Raw genomic sequence first — 27,991 nt, 5'->3', positions numbered from 1 at the left:
AGATGATAGATAAATAGATGATAGATATATAGATAGATGATAGATAGATGACAGATTGATTAGATAGATGATAGGTTGATTAGATAGATAGATGATAGATGATTGATTAGATAGAGGACAGATAGATACGAATTACACCAGAGACCAGTGAAGAGCCATCCAGACCAAACACGTCCATCCCACTTGTGAAATGACAGCTCCTTGTAGCAGGCAGTGGGCAGGGGAGGTGGACGCCCCCAGCCGAGGGCACCTCCGGTCTCCACAGCGGGCGAGTCCGCTGTAGTTTTGAGGCGCACACCGACACACCAGAACTCAGGCAGGACCCCAAATAGAGACGGGAGCACGCTGTGTCTTTAGCACACGCCCCTCACATGCCTGGGGCCTTCTGGAAGCCCATCTCCCAGTCCGGAAGCCTCAGGCCTGGTGTCAGGGATGACGAGACCACCTGACCAGGGACAGTCCCCTCCCCACCCCTCACCCCTGCACCAGTCACCAGGTGAGGGCCAGGGAGGGACACCTCGTGGAGGAAATGGCAGGATTCACATCCTCAGGGAGGGGGGAGCCGAGAGGGGGCTCAGACAGACACAAGGGGTCCCGGGGGGCTGCAGAATCAGAGAGGGGGTGAGGCAGGACCACTGTGTGCTCCCCGGAACGCTGGTCTCCTACGATTCCTCACGGGCAAGTTCTCCTGTCAGACAAACGTGAAGAAAGAAAACTCACACATTGCCCCCTGAGCACACGGCGTGTTCAGGGGCCCTGCGAGAAAACAGACGGGAGAATGTTCCCTTCCTGCTGACTCCAGTTCCCTACCATGTTTCAGCACAGATGGGGGTTGTTTTTTGGAGGGTAGGAGAAGGCTGGCGGAGTTCTGCCAATATCCTACAGAAAAAGCAAACCTCTTAGGATTTATAAGCAGAGTAGCCTTACTAAAAATAAAAGATAATACGTAAGGACAAGCATCTGTAAAGCCCTTGGAAAGCTCTTCAGGAAAAGACAGAACACACAGAAAAAGTTCAGATCGGGACAGCAGGACGTGAGAAATTCAGGGTCATTCTTGGCCAAGGAGTATTTACCACATCCGAGGTTAAAGGGAAATTCGACTCCGTATTTAAAATATCTATGGTTATCCGCTGAATGTGGCACGATTGACTTCATCACGTTCCACAGAGGAACATACTTTTGGAGGCCACATGCCCTGCCCAGGGGTCGGGGGAGTCTGCCCCATTCCTTTGCGGGGGGGGGTCTGCACCCTAAAGGACTTCAGCGGGATGGTGACAGCCAGGGGGCTTGGGTTCTGTCCCTCCTGGCGCAGGACTCCTGGTGTCCTCCACAGTGGTTCTGACAACTGTGAGACAGAGCAAAGGAACTGTCCCCCCACCCAGAGTGACCCAGGACGGAGCAGAGGAACCGTCCCCCCAGAGTGACCTGGGATGGAGCAGAGGAACTGTCCCCCCACCCAGAGTGACCCAGGACGGAGCAGAGGAACTGTCCCCCCAGAGTGACCTGGGATGGAGCAGAGGAACTGTCCCCCCGACCCAGAGTGACCCAGGACGGAGCAGAGGAACTGTCCCCCCAGAGTGACCTGGGATGGAGCAGAGGAACTGTCCCCCCACCCAGAGTGACCCAGGACGGAGCAGAGGAACTGTCCCCCCAGAGTGACCCAGGACAGAGCAGAGGAACCGTCCCCCCACAGTGACCCAGGACAGAGCAGAGGAACTGTCCCCCCAGAGTGACCTGGGATGGAGCAGAGGAACTGTCCGTCCCCCACCAAGAGTGACCTGGGACAGAGCAGAGGAACTGTCCCCCCAGAGTGACCCAGGACGGAACAGAGGAACTGTCCCCCCAGAGTTACCCAGGACAGAGCAGAGGAACCGTCCCCCCAGAGTGACCTGGGATGGAGCAGAGGAACTGTCCCCCCAGAGTGACCTGGGATGGAGCAGAGGAACTGTCCCCCCACCCAGAGTGACCCAGGACGGAACAGAGGAACTGTCCCCCCAGAGTTACCCAGGACAGAGCAGAGGAACCGTCCCCCCAGAGTGACCTGGGATGGAGCAGAGGAACTGTCCCCCCAGAGTGACCTGGGATGGAGCAGAGGAACTGTCCCCCCACCCAGAGTGACCCAGGATGGAGCAGAGGAACTGTCCCCCCAGAGTGACCTGGGATGGAGCAGAGGAACTGTCCCCCCACCCAGAGTGACCCAGGACGGAGCAGAGGAACTGTCCCCCCAGAATGACCCAGGACAGAGCAGAGGAACCGTCCCCCCACAGTGACCCAGGACAGAGCAGAGGAACTGTCCCCCCAGAGTGACCTGGGATGGAGCAGAGGAACTGTCCGTCCCCCACCAAGAGTGACCTGGGACAGAGCAGAGGAACTGTCCCCCCAGAGTGACCCAGGACGGAACAGAGGAACTGTCCCCCCAGAGTTACCCAGGACAGAGCAGAGGAACCGTCCCCCCAGAGTGACCTGGGATGGAGCAGAGGAACTGTCCCCCCAGAGTGACCTGGGATGGAGCAGAGGAACTGTCCCCCCACCCAGAGTGACCCAGGACGGAACAGAGGAACTGTCCCCCCAGAGTTACCCAGGACAGAGCAGAGGAACCGTCCCCCCAGAGTGACCTGGGATGGAGCAGAGGAACTGTCCCCCCAGAGTGACCTGGGATGGAGCAGAGGAACTGTCCCCCCACCCAGAGTGACCCAGGACGGAGCAGAGGAACTGTCCCCCCAGAGTGACCCAGGACAGAGCAGAGGAACCGTCCCCCCACAGTGACCCAGGACGGAGCAGAGGAACCGTCCCCCCAGAGTGACCTGGGATGGAGCAGAGGAACTGTCCCCCCACCCAGAGTGACCTGGGATGGAACAGAGAAACTGTCGCCCCTCCCAGAGTGACCCAGGACGGAACAGAGGAGCCGTCCCCCCAGAGTGACCCGGGACGGAGCAAAGGAGCCGTCCCCCCAGAGTGACCCAAAGGGCAGGCTTCCGGGCCGGCCCCGCAGCTCCCTGCAAAGTGCTCTGTGCCGCAGCAGGCCTCTTGTCCACGCAGTTTGCTGCCCTGCCCACGGAGAAGCAAGGCTAACCGGCAGCGAGCTCCTTCCAGGGGTGGTGTGGCTGTGCCTGCCGGCTGGGGGTGTCACAGGGGAAGGGGGGCCGGCCTGGGGAGGGGCCCCCGGGAGCTGTTCCGCAGGGGCTCCCATGTAACACACACCGTTGGCAGGATGGCTACGTGTACCCCCTTCTCTCGGCAGTCCCGTGTGCGGCTCCCACCGCGTCCTCGGCGCCCGTGAAGGCCCTCGAGAGGTGGTGACCTCCCCGCATGCATTGACTTCTCCAGCTGGGGACGCTGGAGGTCCAAGGTCAGGGGGCCAGGGTGGGCGGGGTCTCTGTGGGAGCCTCTCCCTGGTTTGCAGCGTGAGCCAGAGAGCTCTGGGCTCCCTGCTCAGGACCCCTCTACACCTGTTCTTTCCGAAGGCCTCACCTGCGTCACCGGTGGTCGCTCGGGGGTTAGGGCGTCAGCACATGCATGCGGGGGGGACGCAGACGTTCAGCCCACAGCCACTCGTATTCTGACGACCGGATTTAATGCAAATAGGACAGGTAGGTGGAAACGTCCACCCTGAATAGCGGACTCACCATCTGAAAGCAGAATCCGCGTGGAACAGTGAGGAGGAACAGAGGCAGAAGAGCTGGGGGGAACCCGGCCCCTCCAGGGGACTGAGCCCCTCCAGTCTCCTTGACATGGGCCGGCCATATTCTCAGGCCCGGGGGGGGAGGGGTCAGGGAGGTTCGTGACGGCCCAGGAGGCAGCTTCTGGTATGTTCCCTCCTTCTCCCTCAGCTGGATATACAGAATTTCTGTCTTTCCGCCGTGGGGTCCTGTGTCGCCTTCCATCTGCTAGAGCAACACATACACTGAAGAAGTGTTCTGACACTGAAAAAACCCGACATCTTCTCCCAAAGTATGTTTTCAGTGGCGGTCACAAGAATTGTCCCCATGTTTCCTATTTCATTTTTTTAATGTTTATTTATTTTTGGGAGAGAGAGAGACACAGCGTGAGCAGGGGAGGGGCAGGGAGAGAGGGAGACCCAGAATCCAAAGCAGACTCCAGCCTCCGAGCTGTCAGCACAGAGCCCGACTCCTATCGACCTCCTCAACCTGGGGATCATGACCTGAGCCAAAGTCAGCCTCTCATCTGACCAGCCACCCAGGCTCCACTCCATCTTTCTTATTTAAATTGAGAGAGAAAACAAAGTGTTTATAAATGCAAAATAGTCTTTAAATGCCATTGACAACCTGTCTTTCCTTTATTTAAATTAACAGTGACTCACTCCTAGGACCTCCATTTTAGCGTAAACCGAAAAGTAAAAGCTTCTGAATTACGAAGCATTTATGAATTCTGGAAAGTGGTAATGTAACTGCACAGGATCCATAAACAATCCAATGACTGAGCCACATCCACCCATAAAACTTGGAGAAGAGTGTGTGAAAATACAAAGATGTGGGTGTGGTGTTTTCCTTACACTAGACAGACTCTTTGATGAAAGATACAACCATGCCAAATACAGAGGTAGAATGTCATTTCTATTGTCTAGTTTTATAAATTTTAAAATGCACATATCATTTCTTTTTTTTTTTACTTTACCCTCAAAAGACCTGGGCAACATACATATGGTGGACACTAACTTTCCTGGACATACACACTTTTCCCCCTTTCCAAACCTTTAATGCACCATTGTAACTGGTTAATAATTATAAATGTTCGTGTTCCCTGAAATATAAAGCAGCTGAATTAAGTACATAATAGGTGAAAACAAATGTCAGAGCCACTGAGCGGATGTGTGCAAAAATTTTGATCTTTTTTTAGTTGTTGATGTTAGCTTTCTCATTAAATAAATAAACCTGAAGGAGACAAGAAAGTTTTTGGTGGGAAAACCTACAATCTATCTTCTAAATTGACGTCTCCAAGCTGTGATTTTATATTCAGTGAAAAGAGACACGGTGTAACCTAGAACGTATTCCAAACATACTTTTTTAAGTTTATTCATTTGTTTTGAGAGAGACAGAGCACACAAGCCGGGGGAGGGGCAGACAGAGGGAAAGAGCGAGAATCCCAAGCACTGTTAGCACAGACCCCGACGCGGGGCTCGAACTCACACTCCTGGGATCACGACCTGAGCCAAGATGAAGATCAGATGCTCCACTGGCCAGCCACCCAGGAGCCCCTGGACCGTATTCTAAACATATTGATCCAATTTGTTGCCTTTGCTTTTAAAAGCCAAAGATACAATGAGCTCATCAACATGTACATTAGGAGCAAAAGAGAAAATATCCTTTAATGAACATATCTGGCAAACACACCAAAAATGATAGAAAGGATTTTTTAAAGCCCAAAAAGCAGAGAAGAACCAAAGGAAAGTCGCGTTTATTAATAAAAGATGAAGACCAGGGCTTGTTCTGAGTCCTAAGACAAAACAGAACAAAAACCGCTTACTCGTAAATCCAGCCGCCAGGTGAAGGAAAATGAGAAGCGGATGATCAAAGTCTATTAAACCAGACAAGGCACGTACGTTACAAGCCTCCCGCCTCCCCACCGAGTTCCTCCAAAGTCAGGTGCAACTGCGGGGTCTTGAAAGGGACAGTTTAGGATGGAAAAATACATCACTCCATACAAATTGTGCTTCGACTGTGTGGTTTCTGGCATCGACTCACGGGTGTATGATTATTTCTTGCTTTGGCAAATGTTTGGTTCAAATTTTCAGGTTTAGCTTTAGTGGAACTGGGGTGTTCAGGGCTCTTCAAAACATGATGGATATATTAATAAGCCACATTACACAGAATCTTTGTCAAAAATCAATGACATCAGGCTATATTAAACTTGTGTTAATAAATCCCCCTGCCATAAATGTGCAGTACTCAGCTGAGCACAGTTCATCCCAGAATTGCAGCTTGTCTATGAGATGCCACAACCTGGCACGATGTAAAGTGTGATGTCTGAGGTGTCGGGTTGCAAAAAAGATAAAATGGGGTAAGTGTACGGGGTGATGGGGACACAGAGCATCCTAAGTAGAAGTCTGAAACTTGATGGTGGGGGGTGGAGCCCGGGCCAGTGGGGGGAGAGGGTGGAGCCGGGGCCAGTTGGGGGGGGGGGTAGAGCCTGGCCAGTGGGGAGAGGAGTGGAGCCCAGGCCAGTTGTGGGGGGCGTGGAACCAGGGTCAGTGGGGAAAGGGGTAGAGCCCGGGCCAGTGGCTGGGGTGGGGTGGAGCCCGGGCCAGTGGGGGACGGGGCCGGGGGGTGGGGGGAGCCGGGGCCAGGGTCCTGCTGTGGAGAAACAGGGGGAGGGCAAGGTGAGCAAAACAGTTAAGTGGGGGTCTGGCAGGTGGAAGACAGGTCAACTGTCCTACGGAGGGACACATACAGGCACACCCAGTTCCCATGGATACCTCTGCTTGTGTGATGTTCGTTTTATCTGCCTCTGGTTTTATTTTTTTGATTATTTTTATTTTTTATTTTAGAGAGAGAGCACGTGAGCAGGGGAGGGGCAGAAGAAGGGAGAGAATCCCAAGCAGGCTCCACGCTGTCAGCACAGAGCCCGACACGGGGCTCGATCCCACGACCCCGAGATCATGACCTGAGCTGAAATCAAGAGTCGTTCGCTCAACTGACTGAGCCACCAGACGCCCCTATTTCTAAATAGTGTGGAAGAAGGTTTTTAAAACACAATCCTACAAAAAAATAGCAACGCGTGCCAACGTTCCCAATGAAACAGCGAGTAGCGTTTCCTCAAATCACATGGGAGTCTGTTAAAGCCGTGAGAAATTATTCCTATTACATGGAGCTGAGTTCTGGGCTCAGGTAGTGATAAGAAGGCTTCTCATCCACAGAGGGATTCAGAAGCCGGGGGACATGGACCCTGTTGTCACCAGGAGACTCGCCCTGCGCGTTGAGGTGTCTGCCTTCCGGCTCCTTCCTCCTTTCGGTAGGGTACAGGACACAGCTGCAGGGGGCAGCTCAGCCTCCATCGAGAACCGCTAATTTAGATAAAACCATTTACTCCCTAACATCACTATCCCCGTGCGGGTTGAGCGTACGTGGTAAGAGGCCTCCTCAGCTTCTGGGCGTCTGGTGGGGCTCCTTCGGTTGAGCATCGCCTTCAGCTCAGGTCATGATCTCATGGCTCATGAGATCTGCTATCAGCACAGAGCCCGCTTCCGATGCTCTGTCCGCCCCCCACCCCCCGCCTCTCCTTCTCTCTCTCTCAAAAAAATGTTTTTAATAAATAAATAAATAGATAGATAGATAGATAAATAAATAAATAAAAAAAGACAGCTCATTAGGTTCCGCAGTGTTGACAGACCATCCTTCTCATGCCCACGTTCTCTGCCCAACCTGGAAAACCCAATAGAAAGCACATTCCTTCCTTGTTCCTATTAACATCCAGTCTACTCCAGTGCTTTAAGTCACATGCATTCCAAGAAGTCAGTCCCGGCTTTCGGGGTCCAAAAGTTCCTTCCCCCTGCACTGTGTGGGATTTTAGACATTATTTCTACCCTTTAACTTTCAAAACGCGTGTCTTCTTTCTTGAGATCGTATTTAGCTCGGTTCTCCAACTAAACCGTGAGCTTCTTGAGGACAGGGACTGACTGTTTTTGTCATGTCAGCCACAAAGCTCTGAAAGATGACGTTGTGAAAGGAGGTCTCATCAACGGTCGCGGTCAACAGCCCTGAACACCGTTCTGTCACGCGGAGCTTACCCCGCTTCAAGTAACAGGCTGGTTATTGTGTGACAGTGCGTGTACCTCGTCCGCACCCAGGGATTTGAAGAAAGGAAACAAATGGTATCAATTAGAGGCATGAAAGTCACGGGAACCCTCTTTAATTTTCAGATCAATAATAATGTAGCTCAGAAGCAGCAACAGGTTCAAGAAGCAATTAGATTCAAATGCTTCAGGATGATTTATGTGCTTAATTAAAGGCTTATAGGAATTCATTAAGAAGTTACATAAATTGTCTTTATTTCCTACATCTGGATTATTTACACATACAAACTCATATTGATGGAAGAAAACGGAGGTACTCTATCTATCACATTTTCAAACTACAATCAAAGTAAATATTTGGAAGCCTGCTGATGGGAAAATTAGACTTCATTTCTAAGTTAATTGTAGGAAATGAGGCATTTGTTTGCCATTTATGCCTTATAGTTTCATCACAAATGTATGATGATGTCATAGTTTGGTTCTCAGAGGATAGGAATTTTACCAACTGAAGGCGGTTGCTGTAGATTCCATGTTTGTGTCTCGCCAAATTCACATGTTAAACCCGACCCCAGGGTGATGGTACAGGAAGGTGGGGCTTTGGGAAGTGATGAAGTGGTGTGGGTAGATCCCCACCATGGGATTCGTGCCCGTATAGCAGAGCCCCCAGGGAGCCCCCAGCCCCTCCCCCACGGGGGGGACACAGCGAGAAGACGAGGTCCCCCCACCAGACACCAAATCTGTTGGCACCTTGATCTCCGCCTCCCAGCATCCAGACCTTCGAGAAACACATGTCTGCTGTTATAAACCACCCACGGTCTATGGTGCACAGACCACAGCCTACGGTGCTCTGTCACAGCGGCCGAAACTCGCTACAACAGTAGTCAACCATCACAGTTAGATTCTTTTGTGAAAAAATGAATTTGGCACTTGAATCAAAACACAACCCTGTCTGGCCCTTAATGACAAAAAAAGCCTCTTAATCCCTCAAAAACCCCCCTCTCTTTCTCACTCAAGTTGTTGTTCAGTGGGTCTAAAGTTACCGTTCTGCAAGAAGGGTAAGTTCCAGAGACCTGTGGAGGCACAAATCGCCTCCGTTCACGACAGCCTTGTCCACACTTCAGAACCCGCGAAGAAGGTAGCTCTCCAGTTCAGTACTCTTAGCACAAGGAAAGAAAAAGGGAGGGGGAACAAGCAATTTTGTGGAGGCGACCGTACGTATGTCTATTACCTCGATGTGGTGACGGTCCCACGGTATATGCGTTTGTCCCCACACCGCTCACCAAAATGTATATGTTGGATAGGTGTCATGTTCGTACATAAAATACACATCCACAAAGCAGAGAGAAAAAACGAAAGCCACAGTTGGGTATCTTCTTCCTTTTGACTTTTTAAAAATTATGGATCTCTTTTTCATTTTGACATTAACAGAAGTAAGGGCGCCTGGGGGGCTCAGTCGGTTAAGTGTCCGACTTCGGCTCAGGCCGTGATCTCACGGTTCAGGAGTTCGAGCCCCGTGTCAGGCTCTGGGCTGACAGCTCGGAGCCTGGAGCCTGCTTCGGATTCTGTGTCTCCCTCTCTCTCTGCCCCTCCCCTGCTCATGCTCATACTCTGTCTCTCAAAAACAAACATTAAAAAAAATTTTGGACAAGAAATTAACACAAAGAAAAGCATTAATTTATTTCCATACTTGTTGGCTAACTTTAAGGCTGTGTCACTCACACACAGATACACGTGCTCAGAACTCTTTTCATGACCTAGAAGGCACTCACCCACGAAATCGCTGTTAATTATTAGATTTATTAAATTTATTTTTCCTCCAGAAACGGATGTCCTCATATTGATGGGGAGATCATTTTAACACATGCCTCATTTCTCCACATTACCCAGTGGTACAGCCTGAGCCATACTGAAAACAGCACTGAAAACTCTACACCAAAAAGCAAGCAGACCTGTGGTCACTTTCACTCTGTGGTTTTGTTTACATGGGTTTTTTTTAGGTTCCAGGGCTACAAGGAGTGTTTTGTAATTCTACACTTCTTATTCAGATGCGTGTTCTGTTTAATGCAGCCACGCATACCAGAGTCAGATGCCAGGATCTAAAGACTGAAGAAATCGAAACCCAGCTTGAAGCAGAGAAGAAAGTGTAGAAACTGATTCTGAAAATGGGAGCCATTGAAGGGAAGGGGAGGGCCACTGGGAGGAAAACGGAATCTGAAAGGCAATGCATGTACCTTGCGTGGTGGGTGTGTGCACGCACACGAAACATCAGAAGTAATGTTTGTACTTTCCCCTTAGTGGGACCCCCGTGTCATTTAATCTCTACCGGAAAAGAAAACAAACTGTGACACGTGTATAATACGGCAAGAAAATTAACATTTGGTTTACTTTTTGCAAATTAAGGAGGATAAGCAGTCTTCCTTCTGGCAGCTTGAAGACTGGACGCAACCAGCCTATGTATCTGGGCTGAGCCCCCTCCACCGGAACTCCCGACGGACGATTCGCCATCACTGAAATAATCGGCTTACTCAGGCCTCATGGTAAAATGAGGCTTGGATTAATAAAATCAACCCCCTTTTCGTTTCCGTGGATCTTAGGAGGGTTTGTAGACACGCGAGGATAATAAACCCACAGAGTTGCCAACAGCACGTGGCCATGTTCGTGGTGCCAGGGCGGTGGAGAGCTGACCGCCCCCCACGCAGCCATATTTGAACTGTTCTGGACCATTCCTGGCGTGGCTCAGTTGTTAGTTACTAGTTTCATTTTAAACAGAAAGAAAATTGTATGTGGGTACGTAGAAACCTAGAAGTGGGCCTTTCCTTCAGGTAGAAAAAAAAGGAAAGAGACGCCAGCCACGGTTTCAGACTCTATCTCCAAAAACAGGAGTGTGGCGTTGATGAGACTTGATGGTGGGTCTTTGAGAGCCGGAGTGTATTCGGGATCTACAGAACCCAAACCCCAGGGGTCAGGCCCCATATTCGGAACAGGACAAGACATCTGGGTGATTACATTGTTCCCGGAACCCAGACGGCCACAACTCCAGCCGCGTCCCCCACATCAGGACCCTCCAAACGTCCTCTGTGGTTCTCATGGCACCTCGTCGTGGCACCTGTTTCTCCTCCCCCTCCAGCTGACATGCTTTACTCAGCTGGTGATGACTCACCCCTCCATCGGTAGGGCTTCGCCAAGAAGAAAGCCCATCTACGTGAGCCTGCGGTCCTGCCTCCTGAGAGTCTGACACAAGTGGCCGTGGTCACCGCTGTCGGTTCCCTGTGGGGGCCCCGGTGCCGTGAGTAATCACAGCACCACGGGTTGGGCGAGGCCGCCTCACCCACAGACGTGAGCACCACTGTGCGCCCCTACAGGGAGAGCCGTTTTGTGTCTCAGTACTGTCTTTTAAGAGAGAGACAGACAGACAGCGCGGGGAGGGGCAGACAGAGATGGAGAGACAGAGAGAATCCCAAGCAGGCTCCACACTGTCAGCACAGAGTCCCCCCCTTAGGGCTCAAACTCACAAACCTCAAGGTCATGACCTGAGCCGAAACCAAGAGCCGGACGCTTAACAGACTGAGCCAGCCAGCGCCTGCCCCTCAATACTGTCTCTTTTTTTTTTTATTTTTTTTTCCTTAATGTTTTTATTTATTTTTGAGACAGAGAGAGACAGCATGAGCAGGAAAGGGGCAGAGAGAGAGGGAGACACAGAATCGGAAGCAGGCTCCAGGCTCTGAGCCATCAGCACAGAGCCCGATGCCGGGCTCAAACTCACGGACCGCGAGATCGTGACCTGAGCCGAAGTCGGATGCTCAACCGACTGAGCCACCCAGGTGCCCCAATACTGTCTTAATACTAACTTCAAACACAGGGCAATGCAAACTTATCTAGATAGATCGATAGATAGACAGATAGATAGATGTTAATGCTTTCAAGCGTGATCCTTTTCACCACTGACATTAATTGAGAGATTGGTCATGTCTTGCACACAGCAGGATATATATATATATATATATATATATATATATATATATATATACACTTTTATATTTTAACAATGGAATGTACATCCGCTGCATCACGTCTGAAAATACACTAAACTATACGTGTGTGTCCAGAAGCTACAATGTCACGGCAATGACTTTGCGGCTGTCCAAGGATGACCCTGTCAGCTCCCTGACCCCCAGACAGAAGGAGACTGGACAACACAGGAACGCACGGGAAAGCCGGGTTCTGAGTGCATCTCGAGGCTTGGGGCTTGTCAGGGCTGTAATTTTCCCATACAAGTTGTGAATGTAACACTACTGACTTCCGCAAGGATTTGCAAGGAAAGCAGTGGAGAATGCATCATAAGAGAATGCATTATAAAGTAGACCCTGCAAAAATACTTTGTTTTCTCGACAGGTAAGTTAGATTTATTCCTCCTATGGATCTTCCGGTTTGAGGATAGATACTTCACCGTTTTAGCAGACCAGCCGTTATCCTTCTCCAAGCAAGCTTACGGCTACTCTGTTGTCTGTATGTTACCCAGGCAACACCATTTCATCGCCTTTGGATAACAGTCCACCGGTCGGGGATTTAAAAGGAGTTATTGTCAGTGATAAGGACCACAGAATGGCCAGAAATCCGCAACGCCTTCTCAGAGCAGTCCTTAGGCCTCGTCCACCCCTGACTTCATCAAACCCTGACGTCTCACCGTGGGAAGGGCTGCGTGACACACACGGTGGGACAGACACCCCTAAGGGGAGGAGGCTGGACCCACGGTCCCAGCTCAGCCTCACAAAAGGGCACAAAATGCACAAATGCGAAAGCTTTCGTGGTTTTTGCCTAGTGTTGTGTGTGAGATACGGAAAGCAACTGTTTCCATAAGGAACAAAGGATTAAGGTTCTCTCGGTTGGCACGGGGTTAACTTCTAGAACATTGAGACATGAAGCTCTCCTGACAGCAGAGAGGCTGATTAATTCACCAACACTCTTCACATCCACCTAGAATTCCCGAAACATCTTCCGAGGAACTGGGGAGTAGTAAAGACAAAGGACAGCAATCTTTTCAAGGCCGAAATAGCGCAGGGTCCCATTGGCCAAGCTCAACGATTTCTCGTTTGGCTGGTTTTTTTTTATTATAGGGAAACTCAAAGTCCACAGTGTGCTCACTTACACAGCGAGCTTCCAAAACAGGGAGACGGGCTGTTCCGCTTTCTCTACTCTTACTGCCAAACCCGATTCCCACAAAACTTTTTGTGGGAATTTCTAAAACGAGCCCAGGCCACACTGACCCACTTCCCAGAGCCTCCGGTGTCACATGCCCTGCATTTTCCCTTGTTTTTTCACTGATTTCTCTGAACCACCACATAGACCTTGGTTTTTTTGCAGATGGTGCACTGAGGTCTGGACAGGCCACATCACCTGCCGAGACCACAGGGCCGGGTGCCAAGCGGGTCCCCGGGTCTGCTTCCGGCCACCACACTGCATCCATTGGAGCCAAGCCAGGGACGAGCCCCTCACACCCGCTGAGAGCTCCAGCCTCGGAGGGGTAGATGGGCACACGCAGAAAATGCCTTAGCACGGAGCCAGGAGGAAGTCTGTGTCCACAAAACTTGAGGGGAGCCCGCGTGGCTCAGTGGGTTAAGCATCTCTAGGTTTTGGCTCAGGCCATGATCCTGCGTTTCGTGAGTTCAAGCCCCGCATCGGGTTTTACGCCGACGGTGTGGAGCCTGCTTCGGATTCTCTCTCTCTGCCCCTCCCCACTTGCGCTCTTTCTGTCTCTCTCAAAATAAATAAACTTTGAAGAAAAGCGAAACCTGAGGCAGAAACAATGTGACCTTTTGAGACAACAGTGCAGTCACACAGACGAAACGAAATCTAGACTGACACAGCCCAGGCTGTGGAAACACCGCTGGAGGCCAGAGGGATGTCCCCAGTCCCGCTGGGAGGGTGGCCGGGCCAGCGGGGGCTCAGTCTGTCTCCACAGCAAGGCTTCTATGTTGCATGAACTTAAATTGCATCTAGGAATCCTTTCGTTGTCTTCACAGTACAAGGAGTTAAAGACCCTTGGTGCATGAACCATACAGGGACAGACGGCCATCGGAGCCCAGGGCAAGGAAATCCCCTTCCTTGGTCATAAGAGCTCATTCATCCGGCCCCGGGCTCCAAGGGGACTGGTCCGATTCAGGTGGTTTGGTGACTTCATCTTATTTAAGCTTCAAACAGCACCGCAAGGTGTCCCATTTTGGGGGACAGGTCCACTGAGGCTATAAACTTCCAGTCCCACAGCTGCAAAGGGCCCAGAGCCTGTGCACTGTCCCCTCCTTGGCCAGGCGCCCACCGCTGGGGAAGCGGCCCCTCCCCACCTGTGCCCCCCGCTTTGTCCTGCTTCCTCTCCCCAGCTCCACAGCAGTTGGCCGCCCTCCGCACTGGGCCCCTTGCTGGCTTCTGACCCCTCCCGGACATTTCTGTCACCACACCAGATACCACTAGAGGTGGGTGGCCTCCCTGAGGGAGCCATCAATTTCCTTATATTGCTGGCGGGGGGGGCAGAGGGACATTGAGAGCCACGGCGTTGCCACCTGCCAAGCGGAATCTCCCTTATAACACGGGCTAATCAAGGCACCGGTGGTTCAGTCGGCTGAACGTCAGATTTCGGCTCAGGTCATGATCTCACGGTTTGTGAGTTCGAGCCCCACGTCGGGCTCTGTGCTGACAGCTCGGAGCCTGGAGCCTGCTTCAGATTCTGTGTCTCCCTCTCTCTCTGCCTCTCCCCTGCTCATGCTCTGTCTCTGTCTCTCTCTCAAAACTAAACATTAAAGGGGCGCCTGGGTGGCGCAGTCGGTTAAGTGTCCGACTTCAGCCAGGTCACGATCTCGCGGTCCGTGAGTTCGAGCCCCGCGTCAGGCTCTGGGCTGATGGCTCGGAGCCTGGAGCCTGTTTCCGATTCTGTGTCTCCCTCTCTCTCTGACCCTCCCCCATTCATGCTCTGTCTCTCTCTGTCCCAAAAATAAATAAAAAACGTTGAAAAAAAAAAAATTTAAAAAAAAAATAAAAAAAAATAAAAAAAAAAAAACTAAACATTAAAAAAAAAGCCTTCAAGTTGTTACTTTCCTGCATGACACGTCATATGATATAAGCGCCCATAATAAAACATGAAAGAGGGCTGTTCACTAACATTACATCTGCCATCTTGAATATACTACAGAAGATTCCGGTATAAGTGAACATTCAGACCATGCCATTATTATCAGACGTATGCATCACATATCATGTATTAAATGACAAAAACTTTGTATTGATATTGGCTCCATGGAGGGAAGCAGCTTCTCATGAAACATTCCATTGTCTGCTTTACTGCATCACATAACTTGTGCAAATATCCCCACTGTATGAGGACAGTGGTTGTCTGAGACCCTGAACCTTGGAGGGCATATTGACGTTTCCGTGTGTGTGCGTGTGTGTGTGAGTGTGTGTGTGATTTCTATCCGTGCCTAAGTCCTACAGGATTCACAAAATGTGAATGCAAGGTGGAAGGCAGATTTGAATTCTGCTTATGAAGGAATTCTTGATTTGGAGATCAGACTTTGCATTTGTTTACTACATCCTATGAAATGTAGCAGGCGTGGACTGGGGGTGGGGGAGCCCTCCTTTTGCTCTGAAAATGATCAGGACTTCTATTTTTGGTAATATGGCAAGCAGCCCTTCTGATGCAATCAGCCACAAATCTTAGATAAGATCCAATAAACGTTTTCCCTAAAAAAAAAAAAGAAAGAAAGAAAGACGCAAACTATGTGAAGTGATGGGTATGTTAATCAGCCTGATTCCTATAATTATTTCACCGTGTTTATGTATACCAAATCATCATGCTGTACACCTTAAATATTTATGGTTTTTATTTGTCAATTATATCTCAATAAAGCTGGAAGAAAGTTATGTAGAAACTCATTATGACACATGATTAAGGAAAATTTTACTAATTTGATGGTTAACTGTAACAATGAGAAAAATGAGAAAAAAAGAAATTCTTCGGTACTAATGCACACAATATTAACTTCTCAAATCATCAGCAGCTCGGGAAATATTTTTCCTAACTTTCTGTATCAGACACGTTCTTAAGAATTACAAATTTGATTGGAATACTTAACTCAGTGATTGAAAGGAATATTATCAACTATCCTTAGAGAGTCAGGCTATGTAGAAAGATCGCGGCTGATGATATCTGATACCTGGAGATGTATTTATTGGTGCTATCTGAATTCCTTTCAATGCATTTGTGCGTTAGTATTTCTTTAGCAAAAATCATACATATTGTGGAAAGAGATATGCTCTATTGAAGTGCATAGCAATACAACAATGGCAAGAAACAGAAGCTGTGGATACAGTTGTGTAAGAGATGAACAGCATCTCATAATGCTGAGCTACAAAGGAAGTCAGGCAAGGGACTTTGACACAAGGTACATAAGGAGAGAAGCGCTATGTTCTACGAATGTCTGCATCCCTCAAAACTCATAGAGAAAAGCCCTAACCTCTAGTGGGATGGTGTTGGGAGATGGGGCCTTTGGGAGGTGATTAGGTTTAGATGAGTTGACGAGAGTGGGCTCCATGATGGCACTGGTGTCCTTATAAGAAAAGGAAGAGACCAGAGCCCATCCCCCTCACTCTTTCTGTCTCTCTTTCTGCCACATGAGACACAGCAAGAAAACTGCCTTTTGCAAACAAGAAAGAGAGTCCTCACCAGACATGTACCCTTCTGGCACCTTGATCTTGGACTTTCAGCCTCCAGAATTATGAGATCTAAATTCCTGTTGTTTACAACCACCAGAAAATGGCATGTTATCATGGCAGCCAAAGCTAATACACTAAGTTTAAGAGAGAAGATGTTGTAGCAAGTTCCAGTGGTCCCAAGAAGGAGTTGGTTTCAGCAGTGTGTCATAAATACACTAAGAGAAGGTGGTGATACTTTGGTGACACATAGGGTGCTGGCTGGGGTCATGAAATATTGGCCCTTGACCAGAAAACACCAGATCGCGATTCAAAGTCCTTTTTAAGATACAGACACATAACATCTCACATTCAGTGATATGTTTAGGTTACAGATATTGGCAAGTTATGGGTTTTTTTAATATTTCTACTCACATTTTTGAGTTCTAACATCAATGTCTTTTCCCAAACTAGATGTCTGAACTGATTTCCATAATAGCCTTGGTGGTATAATCATCTATTTTTGTTCTATTTATTGCTCGGTGAAAGTTGTTTCCCATTAAAACATATTTCCTCTCAGATGAAAAATGCATAATAATTACATGCTAAATGAGGTCTTTTAAATATCTGCAGCTTGAGAGAAGCTACTGACGGTATGATAATATTTTACAAAATTATATCCTTATTTTCCTTTCTAAAAATGGCATTGAGTGTTTGTAAGGATTTTGGAAGTGTATCTGATATTTGTATACGATACATGGGATACATTTTTAAAGGAGATCGAATTGTGCTATCTTATCATATCCCTTCTAAGACTGAAGGCATCATTGGTCACTGGGAGCCAATAGATTGAAAGATTGAAAGATTCGCCTGGGGTAGAAACTGGACATATATATCAGAAGTATAGTTTTTTCCACTCCAACCAAAAAACCATTTGAAATTAAGTCAGAGCATGAAGTGATTTATTTTGCAGGACCCGTCACATTACTATTGAGATTAAACACAAGATAACGCACGAGCAACGCACGATTACCAAGACTGCCAGAGGCTTAGCGCCCATGTCTGTGATGTCAAGCTGAATTATTAGGGGCTAGACATCACGGCATGGAATGTCATTTTGAAAGATTTAATAATAAACCAAGGGCTTAGAGAAAAGGAAGAAGCAAAAACATCCTGACTGAAGGGAAGAAAGAGAGAACCATATTAGACTTTTGAGAAACCAATTATTTAACACAGGTATTGGGCGTGAAGTCGAAGACACAAACGTCAAGAGTACGTGGGAGAGCAGAATAGTAGACACTGGGCAAACAGAGAGCTAGAAGTCCAACGCCCGCGTTAAGGGACGTGGTCTAGTTGTTTTGGGGGACAGACAGTTACAGGTGTCCCCCAAGTCACATCCCTTGAAGACATTATTTCATAGCCCATTCCTCCTACAATCTGCTTTAACAATCAGTTTTGAATGTGGATGCCCAAAGAAATATTTAATGTAATAAGTTCAGGAAGATCGCATTTCAAGGTCTTCCTCTACGTAACTAATCATGCGTTATTGCCAAATTCTCCTTCAAAATTCTTTGTTTCATCAATTTGATGGGAAATAACACTGGTGTCCTTGGCATTGTGTTAAGGAAGAGCCATCTTGGATGCTCCCACCCTCTCTGACGTGACGTTCTGTGACAGGACTACACCAAGGAGCACGGAATGTCACTGCTAGACACGGAAGCAAGATTCACAATGGCTTGTTCCAAGATCTGCTTGGCCCGTGTCACTAATATTTAGATTCTTCCAGGGAAACAACGCGTTGGTGGATCTTTCAGCTGTAAATAGGAAGTTAATAATATACTTGGACTCCACAGTCCACAGCCAGCGTCTCTATCTTGGGCTTTTGCATCGCATCTCTATTGTTATTTATTGTGTCAACGCCAGGGCTAAACTCGACAATAAATGAAGTATCAATTACCAGGTCACCACCCTAACATCTAACAAAATTCACTGAGCATAGTAAGAGTAATGGTTGATTCAAACAGAAGCTTCTCTTGAAATAAATGAGCTTCACGAAAAACAAAAAAGAAAAAGAAGAAGGCTTCTTGGCAAACATTGACTCAGAAAGTGCAGCACTACAAAAAAAATTTTGAGGATGAATTGGATTTTTCTGCTTTATATGGAAATCTGTGTTCCTTTACATGAATATTTCAGTGCAGACTTCTTTAAATATTAAATTTGACTTCATAAAATAAGAAGAAAATCAGAAAGAACCACAGAGTCATTTCCCTGAGCCCTCTCTTCAGTTGAGAAGCAAACCACATAAAACGCTTTTTTTTTTAGAAAAAAATAAATCTAATTCACTCTAATCACCCAGTAACAGAACTAGATCAGTCAGCTGCTAAACTATCATTCTTTAAGACACGCTTGTGCCCTCGATGATCAGGGCTGAGTAAACCCTGAGTAAGCCACGCATCCTTCAAAGGAGGAGGGAAGGAAGACTGGAGGGTCAGGCCGGCCGCTCGCAGGCAGCAGAAGGGGATGAGGCCCTAGAAAGCCTTGGGCCCATCCGGTCAGCAGCAGGAGGGACAGGCGGAGAGGAGGCCCAGACACTTCAGATTTGGCGCACTTCGGCGAATGTACGGAAGACGAGGACAGATAACACAGGACAGTCAGGTCAATAGATCAGCCCGCTGAGGATCTCCCTGGGGAAGATTAATTACAGTTGTCAGAGTCACCAGGAACCAACCGGGGGTCGTATAGAAACTGTGCAGGAAATCCAGAAGCATGAACACTTAAGATTAAACAGACAAATCGGGTGTACACCCCTCCGCAACGACGCACTCGGGGGTTCGCTGTGGTTTCTCGGCCCCTTTCTGTTTTAATGGTGACGGCGATGTGCATCTCGTCATACTTCGTAGTCACAGTCTTGTAAGCGGCCTCACGCTCTACTCTAAACCGCCTCTACACTGACGTGTGAAACATTGGTTGTTTTCAAGTTTTCACTTAAATTCTAGTTAGTTAACCTGCCATGTAGTCTTGGCTTCCGGAGTAGAACCCAGGGATTCATCTCTTACATACGACACCCAGTGCCCATTCCCACCAGTGCCCTCCTCAATGCCCATCGCCCATCTGGCCCATCCCCCCCCCCCCGCCATCAACCCTCAGCTTGTTTTCTATCACTAAGACCCTCATGGTTTGCTTCACTCTCTTTTCTTTTCCTTCCCATGTGTTCATCTGTTTTCTTAAATCCCACACATGAGTGAAATCATGTATTATTTGCCTTGCTCTGCCTGACTTATTTCATTAACGGCACCAGTGTTTCACACAGTTATTTGCAATGTCGATCAAGCCATCATTTTGATTTGGAAAACAAGGTACATTCTGTCACTTTAGCAGGTGCTCGGGGGCCCCCGTCTTGAGGGGAATGAGGGTGAAAAGCAGACAGAACTTAGAACACAATCCGAAGAAGCACAGTGGGTGAACAGGCAAGCTGGCGGGAGGAAGGAACCGGGGAGTCGTAAAGAAGAGTTTGTATTTTTTCCAGCTTTTTTTGTATTTTTTTGTATTTTTTCCACCTGGCAAATAAAAATTGCATGTATAAGGTGCACAACTTGATGTGTTGATATACATTATGAAATAGTCACCACGACCAATGTCAGAGAGTCACAGGAGCACGGTGAAGAGAGTCCGTCGAGGGGCGGGGGGTGGGGGTGGGGAATGAGGGGAATGGTGGTCAAAGGCTGCAAACTTTCAGTTACAAGATGAGTAGGTTCTGGAGATCTTGACTCCAGAATGTGAGTCAAGAGGATGTTTGCTGAGAGGATAGGTGGGCACAAAACAAACAGAAACAGCAGCTGCCATCTCAGCTTCACCAGATGACGGACACGCGGGGCGGTGGATGCTGTGACTTGCACAGAGACCCGAGCCAAAGCACTTTGCTGCCTCTGGATGGATATAAAGCTCACAGAGACTTCTAGGGCCATGTTTATGCATAGGTCTTTGTAAGCATTATAAACAAGCGAGGACTTGATTTTGATTTTGGTTGCCAGGGAAGATATTTAAGCACGAAATTATATCATCGGTCTTGTGTTAGAGGGGGGCGGTTCTTTAAAAAAGTCTGAGATGACCAAAGAAAGACACTGGAGGCAGTCCATCAGAGAAAAGGACAGCAAGACAGTCCAAGTGGAAGATGACTGCAGCAATGAGGACAGAAATCATGGCAGGGGCAGAGGGTGGGGAGCGGGGAAAATACATGTGTTCAGCTCAGAATAAATGATCAAGCATTTAATACCAGCAAGAGCTAATATGTATCTCATGTGCAACCGTTCTGTGCTCAAGGTCTATCTTCATTATCTTAACTTCTCTTAAGTAGCTTTTAATTACTAGACCCATTTCACACCCAAGGAAACTAAGAGCTCAAGTATCTTGACTAAGGTCAAACAAATAGCTAGAAAATACTGAGCCATAACCGAGCTCAGTTCTGTCTGATTTCCACGCCACCGATGGCTATAACTCCCTGGTGGTCCGACATTGGGGGCAGAGAGAGAGCGTCCTGGGAGAGGGTGTGCTGTTGACCAGGACTCTAAATAGCCACGCCCCGAGAAAATCAGCAATCATCAGGATCAGAACCACACAGTAAATGAGCTAACTTTAGAAAATGCTTAACTTGAAGTCCCCGAGGGATGGAGGTGTCTTTAACGTAGTTAGTTAGAAAGAACTGATGGGCTGAATCAGAGTTCAGAAATCTTCAGTGCATATAAGCTGTGCAACCCGATAACATTCTTTGGAGTAAAACTCTGGTGTACAAGTAAAATAACAATGAGGTACCACTACACAGCTATTAGAATGGTTAAAATCACAAACGCGGACAATGCCACGTGCTGGCAAGGTGTGGAGCTCCAGGAGTGCTCACTCACTGCTGATGGGAATGCAAAATGGTGCGGACACTTTGGAAGACAGTTTGGCGGTTTCTCACAAAACTAAAACACTCCTACTGTGTTTTCAGCCATCAGGTTCTTCAGGATTTACCCAAATGAGTTGAAAACTTACGTCCCAACAAAAATCTGCACGTTAATGTTTATAGCAGCTCTATGCACAGTTGCCAAAACTTGGAAGAAACCAAGAATGTCCTTTAATAGGGGGATGGGTAAACACACAGTGGTCCATCCGGACAATGGAATATTATCCAGAGCTAGAAATGAGGTCTATCAAATGAAAAGACATGGAGAAACCTTCATGGGCACTGCTAAGTGTAAGAAGCAAAGCCAAAAAGAATACATACTGTGTGATTCCAACTGTATGGCATTCTGAAAAATCAAAACTGTAGAAGTCCTTAGAGGGTTTAGAGGTGGCCAGTGAGTGGGAAGAAGAGGTGAGTGGGTGAGTGGGTGGAACACAGGGATTTGGGGCAGTGTAACTATTCTGGAAGTTGCTGAAATGGCAAATACATTTGTCCAAACCCATAGGATATGTGATACAAAGGATGAGCCCTAAGGTAAACTATGGACTTCAGTTAATAGTAATGTATCAATATTGACTCATCAGTCATAACAAATATACCAAGTAATGCAAGATGTTCATATTAGGGGACACTGTATGGGGGGAGAGGGAGGGAAATAAGGGAACACTCTACACCCAGTCTTTCAATAATATTGAATATTGTTCTTTTGAATATTTCAGTACACCTAAAACTCTAAAAATTAAAGCCTCTAATTTTTTTAAATGTGTATGAAAAGAGCCAATGATGATATTTGGAAAACACCAATAATTAAGAGCTGAATGGAAGAAGAGGAGGTGAGTTTTTAAAAAGGAATAAAAAGGAATGAATTCCAAGCTACCGAGCTGGCCGTCACAGCCAACTGTCAATTGTTATCGAAATAATTTGACGGATGAGGCTCCCTGCAATCCTCAATCCCATCGCATGAGGATCCAAGAAAGATTAAATATAAATGTTCCTAATGCGTGTGAATGTATTCAGCTGATGCCTGTGCAATCACCACTTTGGGGGCCACATGAACAGCAGCATGTCTTTCAACCTAGGACATTCACAGGACATACAAGGCATTTTCCTGCTCTTTCAACTCCTCTGTAATCACAGCTGAATGAGGAGGGAGAGGAATTCACAGCCATGCTTGGCGGCCCCATTATACATTTGCGACCATTTGCTTCCAGTGACCCTTGGGCCCACTGGGTGGTCCCACGCCATTTCTCTGTCCCACCCACTGTCTCGTCTCCCAAGTGACTCCTATGTACCTCCCTTGGCTTCTCAACTTCCATTTCCCTCTCTGACCTCCCCAAATGCATGGGAAAACTCCTTCGGTTGGCTTTCCCTGGTGGGAGAAGTAGACAAAACTTTTAGACTCTGTAAATGCAGCATCTCCCAACTCACCTCATCTGCAGCCGTATTCTTTGGAGCTTGACAGAATCATAATGATCATGAAATTGATACACGAGAAGATGGGGCTCACAGATGTTGCACCCTTTTGAAGATCAGAGAACAGATGTGTGATGGTGCTCAATACTCTAAGTCCACAGCCCAGAACTTTACCTGCCAATCCCTTCAAGGTTTTGTAGCCGTTTGCCACATGTATCTAAGGTGGGATTACACCACAGTAATGCTAACCTCTTTTTTAACCTAAATGACAAGTTCTTTGTAGAGGTTCTCTCAATGATCACTTGTCCAAAATGTAAATATTCATTTCAGTTCTTCTGACCTGAGTTCCAGCAGCTGCACTAAATTCCATGTTATTTTAGAGGATTGCAGGGTCAGCTTCAAGTACCAGTAATGGTAGACTCTGTGGGCACATGTGTACGTGTGCATGTTTGTGCATGTGTGCGTATGTGTGTGCATATGATCTTCATTTTCAGTGTGTGCTAGAGTAGATGCCTAGCACACAGCAGCAACTAAATAGATGTTTATTAAATGGAAGTGTAAGTCAATGAATGGATGAATCTTTAACAACAGAGCTTCTGATATACGAGTCAACCTTTAATGCAGCCTCAATGGGGGATGCATGATTTTTAGCTTCGGTCATTCATGGTTAAGTTCTACCATGATGACCTTGGACAAGAAACCTCACCTTTCTGAGATCCAGATCCCTTATTCACAGAACAGGGCAGAACTATGTATCTACTCTGCAAGTTTGAAATTAAAAATAGTGATAATACATGAAAGGTATTTGGCCACATAAAAATAGTAATAATACATGAAAGGTATTTGGCCACAGATTTTTCGCTGCCAATAAATGGTATGCTTTATGGCTGTCCTTGTTTATAATTCTCTAACACACACCCTGAGGGTTTTTTAAACTCATGGAAACTTACTGTTAGCAAATAAAGTACTACAAAGTTTTAAAAACTCTAATCAGTAAAGGTAAAAATTTGGGGACGTAAAGATAAAAATGAAAGCAAGACACAGTCAGTGGGCTAAGAGTTGGGTGGTTGGTGATTACGGAAATGACACAGGATGTGGAGATACACAGGGTCCCTCCAGGACTGAGATGGGGGCCTTAGAAGGGATGCCAGAAGACGATCATAAGAAAAAAATATGTATATAAAGAGAAACTCTAAATAACTCTAAAGATTAAAAAAAATCTTGAAAAGTGTTATGGACTAAATTGTGTCCCTCCAAAAATTCATATTTAGAAGTCCGAAGCCCCAGGATCTCAGAAGGTGATTGTGTTTAGAGTTGGGGTCTTTAAAGAGATGGTTAAGCTCTTTCCGACATTTTTCCATGCCTCCATGATGGTACGCATGAACGTCCTGGCAGATGCTCTCAAGGGCAGCAACAATGCCAGTAAGAGAGGCAAACACCAGGTTCTTCTTAGGCTCTGCTCCAAAGTCATCCTCCGGTTTCTAACTGTGATGATGAAGCGTGTTTACATTGGTGAATTTGAAATGACTGATGATCACAGAGACGGGAAGACTGCTGTGACCCTGATGGGCGGGCTAGACACATGTGGAGTGACCAGCCCCAGATGTGACGCACAACTCAAAGATCTAGAAAAATGGCAGGATGATCTGCTCCCGCCCTTCCAATTTGGTTTCAATGCACCAACAACCTTAGCTGGCATCGTGGACCATGAAGGAGCAAGGCAAAAACACACCGGAGGGAAAACCCCGGGATTCCTTTTCTAGGGAGGTAATACACACATGCAAATCAAATGCCTCAGAGGGAAAAAAGGGAGAGGTAACTAAGGTAAAACAAGGCTGTTGGCGTGGGCCCCACTCCAGTATGACGGATGTCCTGTTAAGAAGAGGAGGGGAGGATGCGGTCATGCTCAGAGGGATGACCACGTGAGGACATGGGGACAGATGGTGTCTACACTGCCCACACCTGGATCCGGGACTTCCCACCCTGAGACTGAGTCAGTGAATCTCTGTTGTGTAAAAGCCCCAGCCTGTGGCGGCCTGAGCGGACTAAGATGAGGGTCTAAGAACTACTGTGTATCCCACACCCCCGAATGGACCTTTCCTGAACTAGATCTCAGCGGGTCACGTTAGAGTCTTCTCCTTCATGCTTACATGTGTCTTGGCAGGTCGGCTTTCCATACTGCACTTGAAACTTCCCCGGGTACAGAAGACTATAGTCTGCAACTTGCCCGATTCTCTCCCCTGCTTTCATAATCCATGTGCTTGTGCTTCAGGGACAGGACATAAACAGCACATCCTCTCTCCATGTTACCAATTAAGATCACCATGGAGATTGCTGTAGCAGATGCTATGTTTATATTAAGTTTATGAAAATTCACCAGGGACACAGGCTCCATAAAATGCATAACATGACACAACCTGCTGATATCAGGATAACCATGCTATTTTCTATGTTGCAGAAGACTTCTTTGAAACAGAGAGGGTAGCGGTAGTCACTGACGAAACTTTCACTCGGTGCCACTGTGGGCCAGGTGACCACGGGTGGGGGAGGAGGAAAGAGGGCTGAGTGGGACTTACCACAAGTAAGAAATGGAGGGAACAAGGAGACCCAGAGCCCAGTCCATTATATGGGGCACGCTGTATTTCAAAATGTGTGTCTCTTGCAATTACTAAGAACTGTATGCCATGATATCAGATCGTTTGTGTTTACCAGTGGGGAAAACAGACACCACTAAACTTCCGTTCTGTTGGGCATGTGGCCTCGGAAGCAGTACCATGGAATTCTCTCCATCCTCCCTCAGCCTTCCCTGGGCTGGTACATCCATTTTATCTTTTTCTGCCCTTTCCTCTGCCTTCACAGCATTTCCTTCGGTCCCCACGACCGCCTGGCTTCCTCGTTACTTCTTCCTCGTCTCCTTCATCCTTCCTCCTCTTTGGATTTCTGTTTTCCTTGCCTGGGTAGCTCAGTGGGTTGAGCGTCCACCCTTGATTTCAGCTCAGGTCACGATCTCACAGTTCATGTGATGGAGTCCGTGTTGGGCTCTGCCTTGACTGTGTGGAGCCTGCTTGGGATTCTCCCTCCTCTCTCTCTGCCCCTCCCCTGCTCGTGCTCACTCTCACTCTCTCTCTCAAAGTAAAGAAATATTGAAAAATAATAATAAAGTAAGAATAAAAATGTTGTGGTGGTTTTTCCTGTGCAACTGCATTTTTAAAAAGAGATTAACTCCGCACATGCACACTTAAAAGGAACAAAAACAAAATGGACAATGAAATGCTTTTATGAAAATTAACTGGGTGATCCCTCACCTGACAATCCAAGAATGTGAGTTCTGCAGAAACATCCCCCAAATGACAGATCCTCTCAGTCGTAGGACCCGGGGAGACATAGAGAAAAAGTCCTGGATTTATAACCTTTTCATATAACAATCCAGCCCGGCTATGAAACTGGGCCCACTGTATGTATCACACTCAGATTAGTCCAACATTTTTTTTTATCCCTGATGGAGACGTAATGGGTTGGAACACTTAACTTCCTGTCTTGGTCCCACATGGGGCAAGACCTCAGCGAGGAATTTCTCCAACTCACGCGGAAAGTCTGACAGTATCGTTTTCCCATCTTCAGAGAAAGCAAGGGGTTTGGTCTCACACTTTAGCAGAAGTATCACTGTAATCGTCTGAAGTACAGAGCTTGAAGAGAGTGTTACGCTCAGATATGGTCTGAGCAGGCTCCAAGCTGGGAGAGGAAGGGGGTGAGGTGGAGAGGAGTCCCAGTGAATTGTTCACAGCAAGGTAGATATCAGCAGGTGATGAGACAGGGAGACAGGTCTAGCTCCTGGTGGGGGATGGTAGCAATTAGATGAGTTTTGGGGTCTCGGGTGGTAAAAATATTCATGACTTTGACTTCTTTTTCCGACTCTTATTACAAAGTATAAATTTATTCCATTTCTGAAGAAACTGTGAGGTGATTCACCAACTAATTATGCACTAACTTATTCATTTCCTTTAGGTTAAATGATATAAATTTTCCTCCTGAGATGCTTAACTGAGTCAAATTCACCACAGTTTTTGAGGTGGGAGTTGGAAAGGGAGAGAGATGCTCTCTAATTACCTCGTATTGGAAAAGAGGTCACAGCTTGCATGTCCAACACTCACTAAGGGCCATTCTAGAGTTTTCTTCCCTTGGCAAATGAAACAGAAAGCCATGGTTAATTATGCTTTCCATTCAATATTGGATGCTTTTGGTTTAAAATTTCAGAGAAGCAGGTAAATTGGTGACAAGTCTCACTCACAGCGAGACTCTCTTCTCCAAGAAACATCTCCACGGCCGGTGTGGGGTGACTGCGTGGGGCCAGAGGCTGGAAAGAAACAGCAGTTTGGAAACCATGAGGTAGAAGGTACAGGATCACGCGACAGTGACCAAGAGACCTGGAGACTGGTTTGTTCTTAAATATGGAGCCCATCAAGCCACTGACTGCATAAGAGCCCTCCCCCAGAAGCGTCAAGGACACTTGGAAATTGGAATTGGAAAGCTGGCAGATGAAACTATTTCCTTGGCCAGCCAGAAACAGTGGAGCCTGTGCCACGAATGAAACACAGGAAAAACCACCCAAGATATGCATTCGTTCCCTCGTTTTGGTGACAAGGGAAGGTTCATAAAGCCGTCTACTCTGTGGTAAGGAAAGAGCAGACAATGATGTCACCATGTTGACAGATCAAAGAGCGTCGTTCACCATGGCACCACCACTGTCTTCATTTACCAATAGGAAAAACTAGAAGGGACCTTGCCTTCCTTGCACACGTTCATCCCAGGAAGTGACCAGTCACCAGGATCTGCTGGCTTTCCAAGCCCTCCCACTCCGGCCGCTCCATCCAAGGCACATGGGTTATTATCTTGCTTTCAAGACTGAAACACCCCCGGGAGCTGCAGCCCCAGGCAGGTGAGACGAAGAAGGCAGATAAGGACTCTAATCCCTTAAGAGCTTTTCCAGTGAAGATCACTGGTTTCCCCAAAGGAGATATTGCATTTGCTTGATTTTTACATGTAAAAATTCCTCGATACAGTGTTTCAAGTTATTCTTCTATTAGTCAAAATGAAATTTAAGTCAAAATTGGTTTTATATGTGTTATTATGACAACTTTGTTACTACAGAAAACTGTTGACCTACAAAGATCAAATACATATAAGCCTTAAAGACATGATGAGAACAGGGG

At 47.4% G+C, this 27,991-nt stretch overlaps 1 protein-coding gene across 1 annotated transcript; it reads left to right on the top strand.

Annotated features, from left to right (window-relative positions):
* The first annotated feature begins 24,148 nt into the window (after positions 1-24,148).
* On the top strand, positions 24,149-24,544 carry LOC107180271 (40S ribosomal protein S15a-like). The gene has a single exon (XM_042982624.1). The coding sequence runs from the start codon at positions 24,149-24,151 to the stop codon at positions 24,542-24,544; it is 396 nt and encodes a 131-aa protein (XP_042838558.1).
* The last annotated feature ends 3,447 nt before the right edge of the window (positions 24,545-27,991 follow it).

The sequence above is a fragment of the Panthera tigris genome, chromosome B1 (assembly GCF_018350195.1).
Source record: "Panthera tigris isolate Pti1 chromosome B1, P.tigris_Pti1_mat1.1, whole genome shotgun sequence".
Lineage (NCBI taxonomy): Eukaryota > Metazoa > Chordata > Mammalia > Carnivora > Felidae > Panthera > Panthera tigris.
The sequence above is the reverse complement of the archived record's forward strand: the minus strand, read 5'-3'. Positions and strand labels throughout refer to the sequence as shown.

What these genes read in the sequence shown, in the direction of transcription:
- LOC107180271 (XM_042982624.1), top strand. Translation starts at nt 24,149, where the DNA reads ATGATGGTACGCATGAACGTCCTGGCAGATGCTCTCAAGGGCAGCAAC.